This window comes from Mytilus californianus, unplaced genomic scaffold, assembly GCF_021869535.1.
Source record: "Mytilus californianus isolate M0D057914Y unplaced genomic scaffold, xbMytCali1.0.p SCAF_1, whole genome shotgun sequence".
NCBI lineage: Eukaryota > Metazoa > Mollusca > Bivalvia > Mytilida > Mytilidae > Mytilus > Mytilus californianus.
The window spans coordinates 33484938-33504739 of NW_026262581.1; the positions used below are offsets into that span (position 1 = coordinate 33484938).

At 33.1% G+C, this 19802-nt stretch overlaps 1 protein-coding gene across 1 annotated transcript; it reads right to left on the reverse strand.

The window, feature by feature from the left end:
• Nucleotides 1-2806: 2806 nt before the first annotated feature.
• On the reverse strand, nucleotides 2807-12362 carry LOC127719174 (glutathione S-transferase 3-like). Its single transcript, XM_052225201.1, has 5 exons — nucleotides 12006-12362; nucleotides 10356-10448; nucleotides 8467-8582; nucleotides 5327-5437; nucleotides 2807-3423 (listed from the first exon to the last, which is right to left on the reverse strand). The coding sequence occupies exons 1-5, from the start codon at nucleotides 12136-12138 to the stop codon at nucleotides 3256-3258; spliced, it is 621 nt and encodes a 206-aa protein (XP_052081161.1). The 5' UTR covers nucleotides 12139-12362; the 3' UTR covers nucleotides 2807-3255.
• Nucleotides 12363-19802: the final 7440 nt, after the last annotated feature.

Sequence of the window (19802 nt, forward strand, 5' to 3'; positions counted from 1 at the left end):
GTTCCTTTATGTGTTACCTGTAAAATGGCGCTAATGTAGTTTTTATTTTTTGGCGCAATTGAAATATAACCTTGTGGCGCAAATGAAAGATTGGATTTTGTGAACACTGGCGCAAATGCAATGCGCCCGAGTCAACATTGTTTTATAATCTTAATCACTATAAAAACAAACAAATATGTCAACAAAGAAAAACAAAATGCCGTATAGACAAAGCACATAAGCACAAATGAAAGACAGGAATACAAAAAATGACGATAGCACAATAACACAACGGCGGTATGTATAAGTACAGAGCCACGCCAAGAGGATAATTACCAAAAATGGACTAAACAGTAAAGTAAATAATTTACAAAGTCAAATATAAGAACACTATAACACGTAATTAAGATGACAAACAACGTCAGTACCTAGAATCTATATTTCAAGACCATCGTGTATTATTTGTGAAGTTGATACGGAATATTTATCAACAAGGTCTTGGTATCTTCCGATGAACTTTTTTAGAAAAAGGACGAGACGTTCTTTTGATGACCCTGGTTCATCAACTTTCTGCTCAGACACTGGTGACGTTTTATAAAGTCTGAGTAGCAGCTTCAAGCTCTTGAATACCGAATGAGTTGGGAAATGTATATCCCATATACAGGTGAAGTTGGTATATTGCTACTAAGGTGGGGGAATTGATAATTTCAAAATTAAAATCGTCTCGTTTGTCATAAATTCTGGGACTGAGATGACCGCTTATGTCAAATTCGAGGTATAAGTCTAAAAATGAGGCGGAGGAAGCCGTGTCTGTTGTTTCTTTAATTTCTAGTTCTGGAGGACATATTAATGGAACCAAATCAGAAAAGTTTGGATTGTAAATGGAAAGAACATCATCAATATATCTGAATGTGAAATTAGATGATCTGGCTTCTTTGATCTTCTTGTTTTGACAAGTGTCTGAAGGAATTCCGACTCATAAGAAAAAAGAAGAGGTCAGCAAGAAGAGGTGCACAGTTCGTTCCCATAGGAATAACAACAATTTGTTGAAAAAAGTCTACCTCAAAATTCAAAAAATATGTTTTCAATAAGAAACTACAGCATACTGATCATTTGTTCCTCTGTGTAGCATGTTTTACCTTTTTGTTCACTATTAACAAAATATGCCGTATGGTATCCCAAAGTAACAAATTTATAGCGTATGCTACCATTTGTATATTGAAAAGTTCACATCTACATGTTAAATAGTTGACAAGTATTTTTAATTTTTAGTAGATAAAAGATTGAAAAAAATTTTGTATATGTATGGTCTACCCTGCCATGTCCAGTCTGTGTTTTTGTTACTTGTTTTTCGGCTTTGTATCGATCTGATGAGTTAAGCCCTTTTTAATTGATCTCTATAGTTTGTCATATGTTGTACTGTTACACCACTATATAAGGTGAGGAGGAAGGTTGGGCGCCCGCTAACATGTTTAACCCCGCCACATTCTGTATGTGCCTGTCAAAAGTCAGGAGCCTGTGGTTGTCGTTTGTTGCTGTATATCAAATTTGTTATTTCGTTCATTATTTTTACATAAATCAGGCCGTTAGTTTTCTCGTTTGAATTTATTTACATTTGTTATTTCGGGGCCTTTTATAGCTGACTTTGCGGTTTGGGTTTTGCTCGTTGTTGAAGGCTGTACGGTGTCATATAGTTGTTAACTTCTATGTCATGTGGTCTCTGGTGAAGAGTTTTCTCATTGGCAATTATACCACATCTTCTTATTTTTATAGCTAGTCCTTAAGCAAATATGTTATTGTCAGTAGAACTCTATATCCATAGCGAGGAATCTGGTCATCGATTTCCTCCTTTTGATTACCAATTTGTAATCCTGCAATGTACCTGACTTTCTCTACATCGTCGCTCTGTGCAAAACTTTAAAAAAAACACCTTGCTGGTCAATCCAAATGGAGGCCTGCACTGATGGGATTCTGTAACATTGACTTTTGTAATTGTGTATTTTGTAATTTTGTTAGTTTGTGTGTGTGTGTGAGGGTGTATGTGTGTGTGTGTGTGTGTGAAGTGCTGATCTGACGAGTAAAGGCTCTTTCAAATAGATTTTAACAGTGTAATTTATTTTTTGCTAATACGCCGCTGTCCAATCTTTGAGGACAGTTAGGCTACCATAGACTTGTTTGACCGTTCACATACCTAAGTTCAGTTGTTGTCGTTGGTTGCTGTCTGTCTGTCATTAATGTTTTATCGTTTTATATTTTGCATAATTCGGCCCTTTAGTTATCCCTATTGCATTGTTTCAAAATTTTATTAAATTGGGTATTGTACAGTATACGCTATTGGTTGTGCCTATAATGTAAAGGCTGTACGGTTGAGACATTGTACAGTGTACGGTTTGTGTATTGTACAGTGTACGGTATTGGTTGTGCTTTATGTTCAAATTAAGGCCGTTAGGTTATCTGAAGTTGTTTTCATCCTTTAGTTATCTTTTTGTCTTTTGGATGATAGTTTTTTCAATGGCAATCATACTACGTCTCCTCATTTTTCTCTGTAAGTAAAACCTCAAAATTCTGATAAATCTTGAAAATGGGAGAATATAAGAATAATGATTCATGTTTTTGTCCGAACAATACAATTTTCATTTTCTTCGATATCAGGCAAAATACTTTTTGCAAAAGCGTATCATGAGAAATATGTTAAATTAAAAATGTTTGCCAAAGCATTATTGTATATAGTATATAAGGAAATTTTCGTTACCTATATACTTAAAATTAACAGTTGACGTCCTTTGTAGACAAAGGGAGGTAATTCAAAACAAAATATTCATTACAGTTACATTTTTAAAAATTTATATACTTTCAATACCAATTGTTTCACCCCTTTCAACACTCAACTCACTCGCATACATATACTGATCAATATAAGCTGTAATTTATTTCGAAGAATTGTCTGTGTTATGTACAATTAACTTCAAAACCACATATTCATGAAATAGTTCAGTCTATTGATTGTCAAGGATTAGTTTATAAAAATTCAGTAAACAGAAAGAGGTTACTCTAAGAAACAACACAATTTGCCAAAAAATCTTGGTTTTAGATTTTTTTATCATATAATCCTCGAACTTCACTCACTTTTATAACTTATATAACTCAGTAGTGTCGCAAATTTAAAAATCTTAAGTCACATAATAATGGAAGGGCTTTTATAAAGGATCACTAAGTCTTTTTCTCCAGCTGTCAGTGGCTTCTTTTAGTAACCTCTCAATTGTTTATTTATGAAAATTACATATCCGTTTTTGGTCTTTTTTCTAACCATTCTTTTATTCTCGGAGATTTTGACACACGTTCACGGTGAGCTTTTAACTTTTCTGATTGGTCTAATGCCGTTGGTAATATTAGTCCGATAACAACTTCCATCACGTCTAATAAGGCTAAATCTCCGACGGTTATCTGAAAAAAGTAACAAGTAAAATAAATGAAGTTAAAATGTATATCAACGATTTTTGTATGTTATTTTGTTGCAACCGCACATGGAGTTATAATACACATACTATGCTACACATGTATTATTACAAATCACACCCTTTAAAACTTTAATATCAAATGCAATAACCATTTACATAAACATAGTTACTAGATTTTTTAATTGTGCAGATCAAATCGTATTAGCAGGAGGTCGTCGACCGGATTAAAACCTAAGTAGAATTTGCTATTTATCCGCCACACACGCCTCATTAACAAATGAAATACATTTGTAGTCAGCTAGGAGTCAGAATGTCCAGGTAGCGGATTGCTATTAAAGCCGTTCGAAATTTTACTTAGAGTACTTTGTGTGTACAAAAAAAGTTTATATCACATTAACATACTATCGTCTTGAATATGCATGTACTATTTTCCACTGAACGTTAAGCAGTCTTCAATTATTCAGACAATCAATTTAGCAAATGTGTACAGATAACCTATATCAGTAGGAAAAAATTAATAAGCACCCTAATAATTTCAACTAAAATTAGTTGATTGATTAATGATATTTTACTCCGTAGCAGCTAAAATAAAAATATATATCGTGTCGTTCAAAATGAGATTGGTGATATAAGATAAACATGCAATAAATAAGGGGGTGAGAGGACACAACAGGAGAACGAATTTTGACTGTCACAGGAAATTTTAGCCTCGGTGTTGAAATACAATTTTACATCACACATAATCATCTACGCCCTTTGGGAGAGTAGTTAGGTCCTAACCCTCCAACTTCTATACCCTGCAATGTACAACAAAGAGTAACACACCTTGAACGATTATCGAGAATACTAACTACATTTTCGATGTATTCCTTAAGTTTCAATACCACAAGGGGGTATTCTTTGATCATAATGTTTAATTGATTGATTGTTGGTTGCTTAACGTCCAGTGACAAATATTTCAAGCATGTTCAGGACGAAAGAACATAATGAAAACTATATTATAAGCAAGAAAAACAATTAGCGTGTTGTTCAATAAAAAAAAAACCGTTGTCGTGTGACTCAGAAATGATGATTGTTCCAACTTCCTCCGGGAAAAGATAAAATACAATTTAATTTCACTTTACAAAATAACAAAATGATCTTTAACATTAGCAACAATTTGATAAATCGAGAGGTGTTTGAAGTATATGTCAATAAATCAGCCACCTGAGGCAATCGTGTAGATAATATTGTCTGAAAGTATTCGTACCAGTCAATTAGACAGTATTCTATAAATGCAGCGATTGTGTTATAGAGCTTATCAATGGGGCAATGGCATACACAAGCTCAGACTACCTAAAGGAAATTAAGTCTGTCAATTGGACAGTTACCTAAAATTTAGTAGATTGTGTTGCTGAACGAATGCAAGTATGTCAGTGGGACAGTTACCAGAACACGCGAAGATTGTCTTTCTACAGCATACACTCTCTGTATTAAACATCCATTAGAGGACGAATTTCATTTCATTTTACAGTGTTATTTATTTGGCTATTATAATATTATTATAGACGTCAATCGACATTAAGCTTGTACAGTTGTTGATCTCATAAAATGTAAAATATAAATGAAACCTCAAGTTTGTAAATTTCTTTTTTTCTGCGTCTGGCGTACAAAATTTTGGTCCTGTTACCTAAGAACAGTTTATTTCCATGCATTAAAGCGTACAATAGACTTGTTAGTATCCAATACTTAATATAGATCATTATTCTTCTCTAGTGTATTCATTTGTCAGTTATTGTATTTGCATATATATTTTATATGGTATTGTGCTGATAAGCAGTATTTGCTAAAAGTATTTAAAATTGAACTGAAGTACAGCAATGTATTCTTATTGTTATATATTCACATACCGCAGAGCCAACAAAAAATCCACTGCCATCATTATTTTCACAGAGAAGATTCTCCATCTGCTTAATGAAATTGGGAATTGTCTGTTCTTTGATATTTTTAAAAAGTTCTGCCTGAAAGGAAATTGACATATACAGTACAGAGTATAACACCAAGGTCTATAGAGAGCATAATATATTCCTGATACCATATATTTTATACTCTAAAAATCAGAAGAATCAATATCCCCTTAACGAATAAAAAAATTACCATCCATTGTCAATAAGGAGTTTTACCAAGAGCGCATGAACTATGAAATAAAATTGGATATCTAGAAGGCATTTAATCAGAAGCAAATAAAAAGTCTTCGCAGAAAAACATACATGTACCCTCAGGCGTATAAATATTACGTCACATATGACTGTTAAAAGTCCCATGACCAGAATAACAAACCAGAAAATTTTCAAAATCAAAAGCGAGGCTAAATTCACCCTGATTCACAACAACGGTGTTTAAGTTTGTTATTGTTTGATCCAAGCACACTGGAGCTAGAAAATGCCCTTTTTTATCTGACGATCAAGGTCCCATAACTCTTTGATGACACATCAGGTTTAAAAAAGGATATAACGGTGTGTTATGTTCACGAATTCCAGCAATTAGGTATGGCTTCAAGTAAATAATTGTCGCTTACTCAAGTTATTGCATAACATTTGAAAATTTAACTTGAATCTGCAGATTAAAGTCCCGGAACGACAAATCAGAAACAAAAACCAATGGAAACGAGGCTTCCTTATATCAATCCCAACAATAATGTAAAGTTGTGAGGAAATAAATCTAGGCATACTGGAGTTAATGTGCAATATGTGAAAAATGCCTTAAATCTAAAGCTTAAAAGTACCAGAATGATACAGCAAAAACTTTTCAAAATCGAAAGGGGGCTTTCTTTCGTCAATCATAAGTGCGTGTCAAAATTACATAAGAATTGGTTACAGCAAATTTGAGCTATCGTACGAACTGTTGACGGACGAACGGACTATAGTATACCATATTACGTCTCGTCTTCCATTAGCATATAAATATCTGATAAAAAGATTATAGATAAAGAGTCAACCCCCGTCAATTCAAGAAAACAAAATGTTTATAAATGACATTATATTTAACGCGTAGGCATCAAAATTACAATGAGTTACTTAGTATCTATATATTCATCAAAAATAAAATTAAAATCAGACAAATGATTAGAATACGAATACAAGGATACACCATTAAAAGAGGGTGTTTGGTTTCAAGAATAAATCGGCAATAGGATCATATTTATATTATGTATATCTATAATAATCTCACAAACAAGTCTAAATTGAAAACAACGTTCAAACCTCACCATACATACAATGTACAGGTATGTATGTCACTTGGTTCTTTTTAATAATATAATAACTTTGAGTAAAGACTGACATGAATTTAATAAAACATTTAAAAAATCTTGATGTCCTTCAATTTAAATTTCTTCTGTTAATGAAAATAACACTTATTAATTTTGGGCGTCCGAAGCGCTTTTCTGGATTAACCTTCATCAGAAATGCTCAAACCAAGATTTTTGAAAGCCAAAGATGTGTAAGACATAAACGCGTGAAAGCTAAATGACCTAAAGCAGCCATATGTTTTGGAGTTTAGTGTGACGTCCATTTTTCAACTAGTACACATTTTTGTTTAGGGGCCAGCTGAAGCCCGCCTCCGGGTGCGGGATTTTTTCGCTGTGTTGAGGACCCATTGGTGGCCTTCGGCTGTTTTCTGCTCTTTGGTCGGGTTGTTGTCTCTTTGACATATTCCCCATTTCCATTCTCAATTATACATTCAACACTCTTTATCTATCAGTGTCCAATATTCTGCACAGTTTGCAATTGGTATAAGGTTGAATATGTTTTGCTACATAGAGTTGAGCAGGTTTAAACGGTATATTTCAGGTGTTCCTTCAATGATTTAACATGGCATTGGTCTTCTTAGAAAACTAGTTTCATTAGATAGTATGAAAGATTTGAGTACCACCAATTAGTCTTATGTAGATTATAATCCTTGTATCTTTGGTGATGTTTTTTACAACCACTAGGTTGATATCATTGTTGGTCGCCATTTTGTCCTCTAGGTAATGCTCAGTCTTAATAGTCAATACTCTACTGCTAACATATATCATCATTGATACTGTTATTTTCTGCAAACTTACCGACAATAAATGTTTAACCTCATTTGAAACATTATATAAGTTTTTATTTAGGGGCCAGCTGAGGACCACCTCCGGGTGCGGGATTTTTTCGCTGTGTTGAGGACCCATTGGTGGCCTTCGGCTGTTTTCTGCTCTTTGGTCGGGTTGTTGTCTCTTTGACATATTCCCCATTTCCATTCTCAATTTTATTTTCCTTCTCCATTCTGGCATAGATTACTTAAGTCAAATTCACAACAGTATTTTGGAATTTGGGTTTGTGGATGCTCTTAAACTAATTCAGTCTTGTAACTGTTATGATTAAAGTGCTACTGATAAGTCTTAACTATTATGTAGACCTAACGCGTGTCGGGTGTAGTAAATGATAAGCCTGGTATCCTATTTTTTATCGAGTATCTGTGAAAAATAATTTTAGGAAAACTGTTTTTAATGCGAAAAAGTATGAACAAAATTGCCAAACTCCATTGACCAAAAAGTCTATGAAACCTGAAAAAAATTAAACACTCAACCATATCAACCAACGGAACGAATGAAAAACAATTGTCATATTCCTTACTTTGGGCAGCCATTTTCCGAAAATAAAATGGTGGGTTAAACCTGGTTCTAACGCTAGCTAATCATACCTCCCACTTATGTGACAGTTGTATATAGTTCAGTTAGATATATCGACAAAATTGGTGAGCAACCTGAACAGAAGTAATTGGTTAACGTGACAATTAATAGAATCCAGCAGCCAAAACTGTGTAAACTTATACCACAGATATACAATACAACTGACTTAAAAAACCAAACAATCAAACAAATAAATCTGACAAAGACAACAACAAAAAAATTGTTGTAGTTGAAAGTACATAAAGTATAGTAAACCATAATGCCGGCATACATGTGTAACGCTTTTTCGATAAAGAACAAATTCGATGCTTTGAAGTAGTTAAAGGATTTTACCTTTTTTGCGTCGTCCTGTTCCAAATGGGCCTGGATTAACTTAGATCTAAAATCAGTTACTGTTTCCATGATAATATCATTCGTCGTCATTTCTTCATTTGTTTTACCATAAAAATCTAAAAAATATCAAAATGTCTCTAACTAGGTTTTCAATGTTTTGTCTAAAGATAAATAAGAACCGTGTCTCGACAAATATGACATTTCAAATACATATATATACTGATATGACAAATTTTTCAGTTAAATAGGGAGAAAATACCAAGGAGACAATAAAAAAAACATAATTAATAAAAAAAAAAAAAACAAAAAAAAAAACAAGATGATATGGCCAAAGGAAAAAAAGACGGATATCAAAAAAAAAAAAAAAAAAAAATCACACAGAAAACTAAAGGTTGAGCTACACGTACCAGTTTTTAACAAAATTGATATTTATTACAGAAGATAAAGGGTGTACGTCAATGACGAAGCAACCAAACGGTACGAAGAAACAAAAATAAAACACTTAGAGGGCAACATACATACAGTTTTTAACGATAAACAGGTGTTATCTATATACTTTTTTAAGGTCTATTTCGTCTAGAATCTATAAAAAAAAAATGGGCAAAGTGTATTACCTGGACTGGACAGGACTCAACTTTTGGACTGGACTATAGACTGGATCGGACTCCTGCATGTTTATATTTAATAACATGCATTTATTTTTTATTGGTTTATTAGTTATCTTCTTGTTAATTAGGAAGGTACTTTTAAAGATTTAAAAATAAACATGTGAGAGTCCAGTCTAGTTAAGTCCAGTCCAGTCCAGTCCAGGTAATACACGTTGCCTCAATGTATATAGATTTAAAAGAAACTATCAAACATCGACTATCAACGTGAAAACAAACAAAACAAAGCCCAGTAAGATAATTCATCTGACATCCACTTATATTTACGAGGTTTCTGATTTGAGAAAGGCGTATGAAAATGTGTAGTGGGCTTAAACTGTTGTTTTATAGACTATAACCGATACCTAAGTTGATTGCTTACGAGATTTAACTACCAACCGGCAAAAGTATGTCATATCTATTTCAAGATATCATAATCTTTCAGGATCCCGTAATATCACTTCGGTAAAAAGCTCTTAAGAGCATATGTTTGTAATGTTATATGTGAACCGTATCAAAATAAAACTTTCGTATTTCGTTTAAATGGAAGTTCGTGTTGCCAACGTTTTCCAGCATTTTCTGCTCGTATCATTCTTGCTTCTTTGTTTGTACATATTATTATGTCTAGTCTCAATGTACTTTTGTTTGTCTCGTTCGTATTATTTCCTATGCATCGCTTTCTATCTTTTATTCCTTTTTAACCCAAAAAGTCAATTCATTTGGTTGGTGTTTCTCAAATTAAAAAAATACAACTGCATTGTATAGCTCATGTCGTAGGCGTCTATTTTTTGTTCTGTATACACGAAACTAAATTCACACATTTACTAAACAACCTTGATAAATATCTTTTCATCGTTTTTCTGCACCCTAATATTTCATTGACATGCAATTTTAATTATCTTAAGATACATGATACAGTTGCTAGATACAAAATATATTTTTAAAGTACTCAAATATGTATATAGACTGTATAACACAATACCCCATTGATTGTGACGTTTGATCCATTCAGTATAATTTAAGTTTAAATATTTCAGTTTGACTACTGAGAGTGAAGGTTATATTCTCTAACGACTTAGAAGAAAACTATGATTTAGTAATATTACAAGTATATCTAGGATCCCGATAAAAAAATAAGGAGGTGTGGTATGATTGCCAATGAGTCCGGATCCTGGTTTACCAAAAATGAAACTCTCTGTTCAGAACCGGTTTTATATTCAAGAAAAGTTTTATAAAGTTATATACCTAATTTCCTAGCGAGGTACCGGTTTATAGCTCCACTCTGAGGTAACATTTTACCATTCACAGTCAACACAGGTACCGTTCCTTGTGGCATATCTGAAAATCAAAATTTGGTTTATGTATTTGTTTTATTTAGCACTATTTACTTCAAATTACTATGAATGGATTGATCAAAACTTGAAATCAGGTAACTGGTGAATGGCTGCTTCAACATGCAGCATTGCGGAAATACAGACAGGCTGTTGGGCTTGGTGATATTGGTTAAGTTTGGGAGACATGTCTCTTGTGATCTGTTACCGTCACGTCTTCGTGTGATCACTTTCATGCACATTAAAACCATCTTGTCCTGGACGTTGGCGAAAAATTGCCCGTAAGACGATGGCTATCCATCGACCCATCCGTCCACCCATTGTTCCATTCAAAGCATAATGTTGATGCATTTTACATTGAATAAAATTTATGGTCTATTCCAATATTGTTTTACTGGCAAATTGTACATTGAAACATATTTATAGACACAAATGACAACGAATATGTTATAACTTATATTTATGTTAAATCAAGTAAAATCTTCTTTCCTCGTTTGTACGAATCGATTGGTCATATTTTTACTTATTACAAGCAACACGACGGGTGCCAGTGATATAGAAGGAATGGCTAACCCTTTCGGAGCACATGAGTTCACTTTATGCTGCCTATATTAACATTTTTGTGTTGTTTTTTAGTTTTTCGCTTTGCCATTTTGTGTTTTGTCCCTGTTCGACCTAGTGGCAATTGATTACCTCCTATTATCTTCCAACTTTTTTTTCATTCTGAACATGCATGAAATGTTTGCTACTGGACGTTAAGCAGCCAACTATCAATTAATCTTTTTGACAAATTGAAAAGATATATATATTATTCGTTGATATCATAGATGATCTTACTGCTTGATTTCTTATCTACAATTTCTATTTTAGTTTGGTTGCGTGTTAAACGAACATTTGATACTTGTAATTTAATGTAAGTAAATCTAAGGATCAACTTCAGAATGAAATATTTAAAACATAGTAGGCATTTGTTAATTTAAACATTTAAATGAATATGGAACATGATCATAAGTTATTATGAGGAATAATCATAACAAACATTAATTTATTACATAATATAATGAATGCATAGTTTTGCATTTTTTAAATGAAAGAAAACCTAAAAGTCCAACTACAAAATTAAATGTTAAAGTCACTGTGAACGTTTGTTTATTTGAACATTAAAATGAAATAGTTCATTTCTTGCATTGTCATAGCTAATATCTAACACTTAAAATTATGAATGTAGTTTTGTTGTTTAAATATTAAAAACAAATATTACACGTACAATTATTGGTATTATATCAGATTGACTTAACTTCCTTCTAAATGTTGTCTGCCTCAGCGGGGCATAAAATGTAAATGTAATTTAAACTAAAATTATTTTACAAAATTTTCTTCTTATATATTCATATAAAAAATGCAAATAAGTAATTCACGCCTGTCACTCTATTCATAGATAATTGATATTCATGCGATCATACAAAGATGGTTAAATATATAGTTAGATGTATATCTCCCAGCTATGAAGCTTTTATAATAAAAGGTAAAAAAAACTATGTAAAATTTTATTTCGACCACTTACTTGGTTTCAATTTCTGCCATTCCTCTCTGGTCACTCGTTCATCTTCAAATTTTTGTCCAGCTGCCACTAGAAGGAGTCGAGTTAATTCTCCTCTCCCCCTCCCGTTAAAGTAAGTTATCTTGTACGTCGACATAACTCCCACTACGAGACTGTCAACTTGTCTATTAAATATTTATAAAGTGTGGCGATTGTTAAAATGTTTGTTGGTGGATTTACATCACCTAAATGCTTAACAACGAAATACTTATTGAGCAATTTACTGTGTGCAAACAAGATAAGTCGGAGTGACCACTATACCCTGAATAGTTTGTCAAAATAAACACTTGTTAATAAATGAATCATTTTTATGACACGCTATAATCGGATCTTGTACGCCACATTAAGTATTTATTGCAGCTGTAACACATATATATATAATACAAATGAAAATGAACTTTTACACTTTACACCTACATGTACTTTTAGATTAAATTTACCGTAAAAATTCGGAACACCCTTTGAAACATAAGCACTATAAGCACTAGCATGCACTGTATTCAGTGCACTCGTAAATAAATTGATGATTGGTCTTTGAGTGACCACTGTCTTCACAATATTGTGTTCTGACAAAGTTTTATTATTTGCTCAATTTTATTTTAACAAAATGAATTAAAAACAAAAAAATGAAAATTATGTATTTATTTGTTAAAACGGATCTTTTTAGATCAGTAATTTCTCTTTTTCCTAGTTGTTTGGTTTTTATTTTATTAGTTGTGTGTGTTTATTACCAATACGAAGAGTTAATTCATATTCAACTGTTTTTATCGTTTACGGTAATGTTCTGTTACACTAATGTGTCCCAGGTCAGGGGGAGGGAGTTGAGGGCATAGAAATATTCCTAATTTGCCTGCCCCATGGAAGTATTATAGTGACTTTACTTCCATGCCTGCCTTAAGTCAAGAATATATAGTTTAGTTAATGTGCAAAGTTTTAATGCACCAGATGCGCATATCGACAAAGAGTGGATAAAACAAAAAGGAAAGAAAAGTGAAGACAAAGCCGGGCAAGGAATTAAGGCTTTGCGCGCATGAGAAAGATTTATAAATCATTTCCAATGAAGGCGGACAAATAGCGATAATGTGTATGTGACACGTGTTGAATGAGACAGAAGCTGGAAATCCAACTTAATAAAGGAACTGACGTCATACTTCCAAAATATTTGGACGCTTCATTTTTAAATTGCGTCATGACAGAAAAGGTGATGCCATAGTAGACAAAACTGAATATCTCAGCAGTAAGTATATGTCTTGCCATGTTTGAAGAAATAATAATTGTTCTTAATATGTGTATATTACCAATTCCTTTGAAACAATCAAAATGTACAAATGAATACACAATTAAGGTGCATCACGTGTGCCGTATATTGAGTCCCATTACCATTAGTTTCTTCACGCTTGATTGCCACTCGCCCAACGTCTAGATACAACGCATACGGAAGTTTCATAATCTGCCCTATTACATTTTATCGTGAGTCATGTGACCGACCCAATCGATTCCAATATGAGTCTATTTCAATTTAATTAAGGAATACACATACACTGATACTTTAAATAACGACTTTAAACACTTTTGTCTTGTAAAATACTTCATTAAGTCAGATATATATTTATATATATAATTACAAACAAGTCTAAATTGAAAACAACGTTCAAACCTATGATTGCGTTGGCTAAAAACCGCAATTTTTATACGTGTGCATGCAAAACAAATTACTTGGTAGAGGGGTCTAAATACAGCACAAACAACATTTTCCAAAAGACCAAATGAGTGAAAAAGTATATTTTAACAAAACGCATTTGATATATAATTAGACATACAGTGAACGCAAAACGGATGTTATGAAATTATGAACACCGAAGTGTGAGATCGGCAGCGTCTGTAATGGAAAATAAACCAAATGGCCCTGACCAGATTTATTAAAAAAGCATTAGAGGTTGGGTCTTGTAAAGTTAAAATTGACAACTATAGCAAAAGGAAAGTATTCAATGACTTACATGAACGGTTTCTTAAAGATATTTGATAAATGATTCATTCATTTACATCCGACTTACCCTTAAAGACTAGCATATGAATGTGCAAAAACATTGGGAAACAAATGCCGAAGTGATAGCTTTGTTTGATCTGTTTATTCTGGGACACCCTAAACTGCCAATAAGAACACCAGAATTGACGACCCTGTCAAGGCAGCAAATTTTAACTGTATGTAAACTTGTATTTTTCAAAGCTAGGAGAATTTATTGAACGTTACAAATTTAGTACTTCATATATATGGAATGTAGACGAAACAGGTATAACCATTGCACCAAAGCAATCAGGAGTCATCACTTCTGGAGAGAGAGGTATCTTGTTACAGTATGTGCAACCGTAAACATCATTGGGAAAATTGTACTACACATGATGATTTTCCAAGAAGACCACTTTATTAGAGATGGATCTCAAGTTGTTTTATGTAGCAGCACATCCATCAGGTTGGCTAAAAGCTGATAACTTTCTCATGTCTCTACAACAATTTGTCAATTTGTGAAGCACACCAAACTGAACAAGTAGTCTTGCTTTTATTATATAACCACCATTCTCATTTTGCTGTAACGATACTTGCCTTTGTTAAACTCAATGAGATTATATATTGCTTTCATTTCTTCACAATTGTTCCCACAAGCTTCAACCATTAGACAGGACGGTGTATGGTATATTGGAGAAAAAAATACGTGACAACAGCACTTGATTGTTGGTTGAGATATAACCCCGGGAAGCCAATGACAATATATGACTAACCTGGGATCGTGAAAGAGTCTTGGCCGAATGCTACTACCCCCCCCCCCCCCCCCCAAAAAAAAAAAAAAAAAACAATAAATGGCTTCAAAGTAAGTGGAATATTCCCAATAAATCCGGATGTTTTTGAAGATACTGACTTTGCTCCTTCATATATAACCGATATGTCAGTGCAAACAATTATGATGACTTTACACAAAGAGAAAGACGGAATGATGAAATACCATCTACTATACCGAACAATGGTACCAATTAAAAGGAATCGAATGATGATCAACAACAAGAAACAGATGAGCAACACGAGGGAGAGTATCACCAATCAAGAGAAGAACAAGATAAAAGATACGAATTAGGAACAGAGGAAAGACCAGAGCAACACGAGGGAGAGTATCATCAATCAAGAGAAGAACAAGATAAAAGATACGAATAAGGAACAGAGGAAAGACCAAAACAGAAAAACTAATTTACAAACGTATCTACAGAAACAACAACGAGTTCTGATAATTTTCAGGGGTGTTAAACACTGCCTTATTCAACCCACCATTTTTTTCTTAAAATGTCTTGTATCAAGTCAGTTGTTATCAAATAGTTCGTTTCTATGTGTGTTGGCGTTTGTTTTTGTTGCACTTCGGTGTTCTTGTTGTTCCTTTAAATTATCTTCCTCTTATAGTTGATGTGTTTCCATCGATTTTGGTATGTAACCCGAATTTGTTTTCTCTAAATCGATTTATGACTTTTGAACACCGGTATACTACTGTTGCCTTTATTTATGTATGTATTTCAGGTATGCATGGAAGCGGGTTGTAATGAATCGGCAGTGAAGAAGTATTCAAAAACGTGAGATGTGAAGCTATATAAATATAAAGTTCTTCAAAGATTCCATTATTGGTCACAAGGATTGGATTACAGAGATTAACAGTTACATAAATAAAAACAACTATATTTCTGGGACTGGTTAATACATGTATGTAGTCTTCGTTTTGAAGTGCAAATTAAAGCAAGTTTGCGCCAATGTGATCAGTGAAAACAACATATCTGAGCTAAAGCATGCGCAATTACACATAACGTTAACAGTCGAAACAAGGAAAAAATTCTATTTCGTTTTGGAAGGAGTAGACGCAGCAGCACCATGCAGTTCGAGAGGCAGCATGTTCTTCTCGTACACAAAATGAAACACCAACACGATTCGACTTAAGCGAAGAATGCCCTTTCTAAAAAGCACCTCTACTTCAGGAATACTTCTATCCTATGGGTATCCTTACAGATAAAACATCAAAGAACGCACTCGAGGGAGAAGAAAAGAGGAAGTAACAGCTACAGCATAAAACTGTTAAGCGAAAGTTGCCACTTCAAAAAACAAACAAATAGAAGCAGAAAAATAAATCACAACCTTCGGACGACAAAGATGAATGTCCTTACTTTATCTCCTTAGAATGATATTTAAAATATATATAAAAATATATTCAAAATGATCAAAGGGAATTTTGGATTACGTGCACTAGTTGCAAAACATGGGCACACGAAGAATGCACAAAAGGAGAAAACAATGTTTATTTATGCCTGTCCCACGTCAGGAGCCTGTAATTCAATGGCTGTCGTTTGTTTCTGTGTATTTTTGTTTTTGTTTTGCGTTCATTATTTTGTACATAAATTAGGCCATTAGTTTTCTCGTTTGAATTGTTTTACATTTCTTATTTCGGGGTCTTTTATAGCTGACTATGCGGTATGGGTTTTGCTCATTGTTGAAGGCCGTACGGTGACCTATAATTGTTAATTTCTGTGTCATTTGTTCTCTTGTGGCATTGGCAATCAAACCACATCTTCTTTTTTTTAAATTCGTCAGAATTTTGACTTCGAGGAAGACTAGAGGGACGATATTGTTTTGAACCTTTACTGTTAATTTTTATCCTTTAAGGGTTGGGTAATAAAACTTTTATTGAAATATAACACTGTCCTCTTATTCTTCACCAACGTAAAAAAAAGTAAATGCACTGCATTACTCTAAAGGAGAAAGAAAATAATCGAGAACAAATATTTGTCATGCGAGCAAGTAAGAAACACACAAAAAATGGATAAGACCGTACTTTGACCTATAATGGTTTACTTTTATAAATTTTGACTTGGATGGAGAGTTGTCTCATTGGCACTCATAGCACATCTTCTTAAATCTATATAAGGACATTCCAAATAAAATGCACAGTAAAGGGCAAAAACAAACAAGATTGGAAAACAACGTAAACCCTTAGCTTTAACAGCTTGTCTTCCGTAACTGCATTTGATTGTTTCTGATTTAGCAAAAAACTTCTTTAGCCTAATTCAATGCAGCAAATAGGAATACAAAATTTCAAGATAACAGTTTAAACGAAGTAATTTCAAAGTCGAAATGTACTTACACACAATAAACAAACAGAATGACTAAACCAGATTAGTTCGAACTGAAAAATCATTAACATAATAAATTATACAGATATTTATCAGATAAAATGTTTTTTTTTAGCGCAGTGCAATTTTTTTCTGCTTTAGGATACACTATAGGTTGCAAACGATTGGTTTGAATCTTGTGTTGCTTAGCTATTATACAGTCCGTTTATTTTCAAATATAAGATCGATGACACAAACACAAATCCAGAAAGCAAAAATGTACATTTGAAAATGTGAACAGAAATTAAAATTTCCGCATGCATGTCATAACTTGCCTCATCCTCTATCACAACCTACGGGGTATGTTGTGAGATGACACCACCTCATCGAGATCGTTAATTGTGGCTAAAGCAGTAGCCTTGGAGTAACAAACCTTATGAGATTGCTAGATCTGTTGGGAAAACATAAACAGTCGATATGTAGACTAGGACAAAAACCTGAGAAGTGCCTCATTCATCCCTAGCCCCTTTAAAAAGTAATAAAAAAACTAATACGTCGGAAGGGCATTATCATTATAGCAAATATAACTGACCATACATTTTGTAGCTTGCAAAAAAGTCAAAAAAAAAATTCAGAGATTGATTAACTCGAATCCCATGGAAAATTTACTCAGATGCTCAGGAAGAGAACACAGTTTCTACTCCACTAGTGGCCGCCGTCGTTTTGCTCATTACAAGTAAAATTCTGGCAGATATTTATTTTAAAATCCAATTTAAAATTTTGAAAATACAAAATGAAAATTGTTGGGTATAGACAGTGAAGGCTAAAAAAGATATTTTTTTATTTTGTTTACTTGCACTTTTACTATCAAACAAAATTCTACACGATCAATTTAAATGTTGTCTAATTAATTCGTGAAACGATCAGTGTAATAAAGATGATCATGTTGCCAAACCGCATCCGTAATTAGTGTCATGACAGCTGGAAGTGAAATTAAAAACCGTCCTTCCGTTCCTCTCTATCTAACATTTAAAACCGGATGATTTGTATGACTTTTAATACTTGTATCAGATATATTTCTTTATTTTTCCAAACATTAAAAAGAAAATCGAGATTATGATATATATGTGACGATCAAGTATTTATCCTATTTATTTGATTTATTTTGTTTTTTTGTAAACACGGAAAATTTTAAATGAGACCGTTAGTAATAGAAGCCAGAACGAATTTGGTATTTTGAGAAGGGTGCATGATATACTTTCAGGTCTGGATGCAAACAACACATGACATTGGTAGTTTATACATCAAAAGTACTTGATAAAGTTAAATTTATCTGATATTGTTGATGAAGATGATGTTTGAAATTTTCTCAAATAAAACCTTTGTCTTTTATCAAAACATTCGAATTGCTAGGTTTGTTTGCGAAAAATTATTCAAAATGACCCCAGTAATTTTAATGTAATAAGAGCTTGGAAGTGTTTGAACTTAATCCTATATCCGTAATCTTTAAAAAATAGTACTCTTCACCTACGCATATTTGTACATAGACCATTTAAATATGTGACCGTAAAAGTTGTTGTTTCGGTAGAAAACGTTTTTATAAATATTTATTTTTCTTTTCAAAATTTGCGAGCCCATGTTATCAGAAGAGTAATAGTTTGATTTCTATACCGATGTCAATGCGCACGACCTGTTATTTAAATGTTGATTGTTTTGATTAACGTCCTGTAGCAGATATTTCAAGCATATTCAGGACGAGCAAAACATAAAGAAGAATCCTGTTTTAAGTATAGGTTCTGCCAAAACAAGAGGCGGAATACACCAAAGGGACAATTAAAATTCACAAGTGGAAAGACCGGGATGAAGGAAATTTTGATTGCCACTGAAAAGTTATGATATTTTGGAAAGCAGAAATTTTGTCGTGTAAGTGGCAACCTTCGACGCTAAAAAATGGTTGTTGTAAGATTCTTAAAAACCTGAACAGAAGTTTGGTCCGTTCCCTATAATAGGCATCGGATGTCACCTATTCTGACCGGACGTGGTATTTTTATATCCAACAAAGTCAAACAGACGGTGCTTGCGTTGCCCTCAATCAGATATTTGCTATCAAATTTTGTTTTCGAACAAAACTAATATGTAAACTATAAAGATAAAAAGTGCATGTGTTGAATGAACTTTAATAAATAAATAACATGTCATCAGCACATTCCAACAATTCGTTCATAGAAACACTTCAGCTGTATATACTCACAAGTAGTCTGTGCGATTACTAAAATAAAGTACTATCTTGAAGAAAAAAACAAAGTAAAAAAACTGGTAGACATTTCGGATATTAAGCAATTTCTGGTAGACAGCTAGATATGGCAGATTTCTGTGCACTATTTCCTTTCCCCTTCCTCGTCAGTCCCAAAATTACATCAAAAACATCTCAAAATTTCATTTTTCGTACGCTTTCTGGTGTCAAATACTATTATTTATTCTGAATAGAGTTTTTTTCCACATTATAAAGAGGGGATTAGAATGGCTGCTAATAATGCAAGTTTTTAACATGTTGTTTCGCAGCAGTTTATGTATTTTTGGTGATATTTCAAATTATTATGAACTTTACGCTTTACTAAATGTACT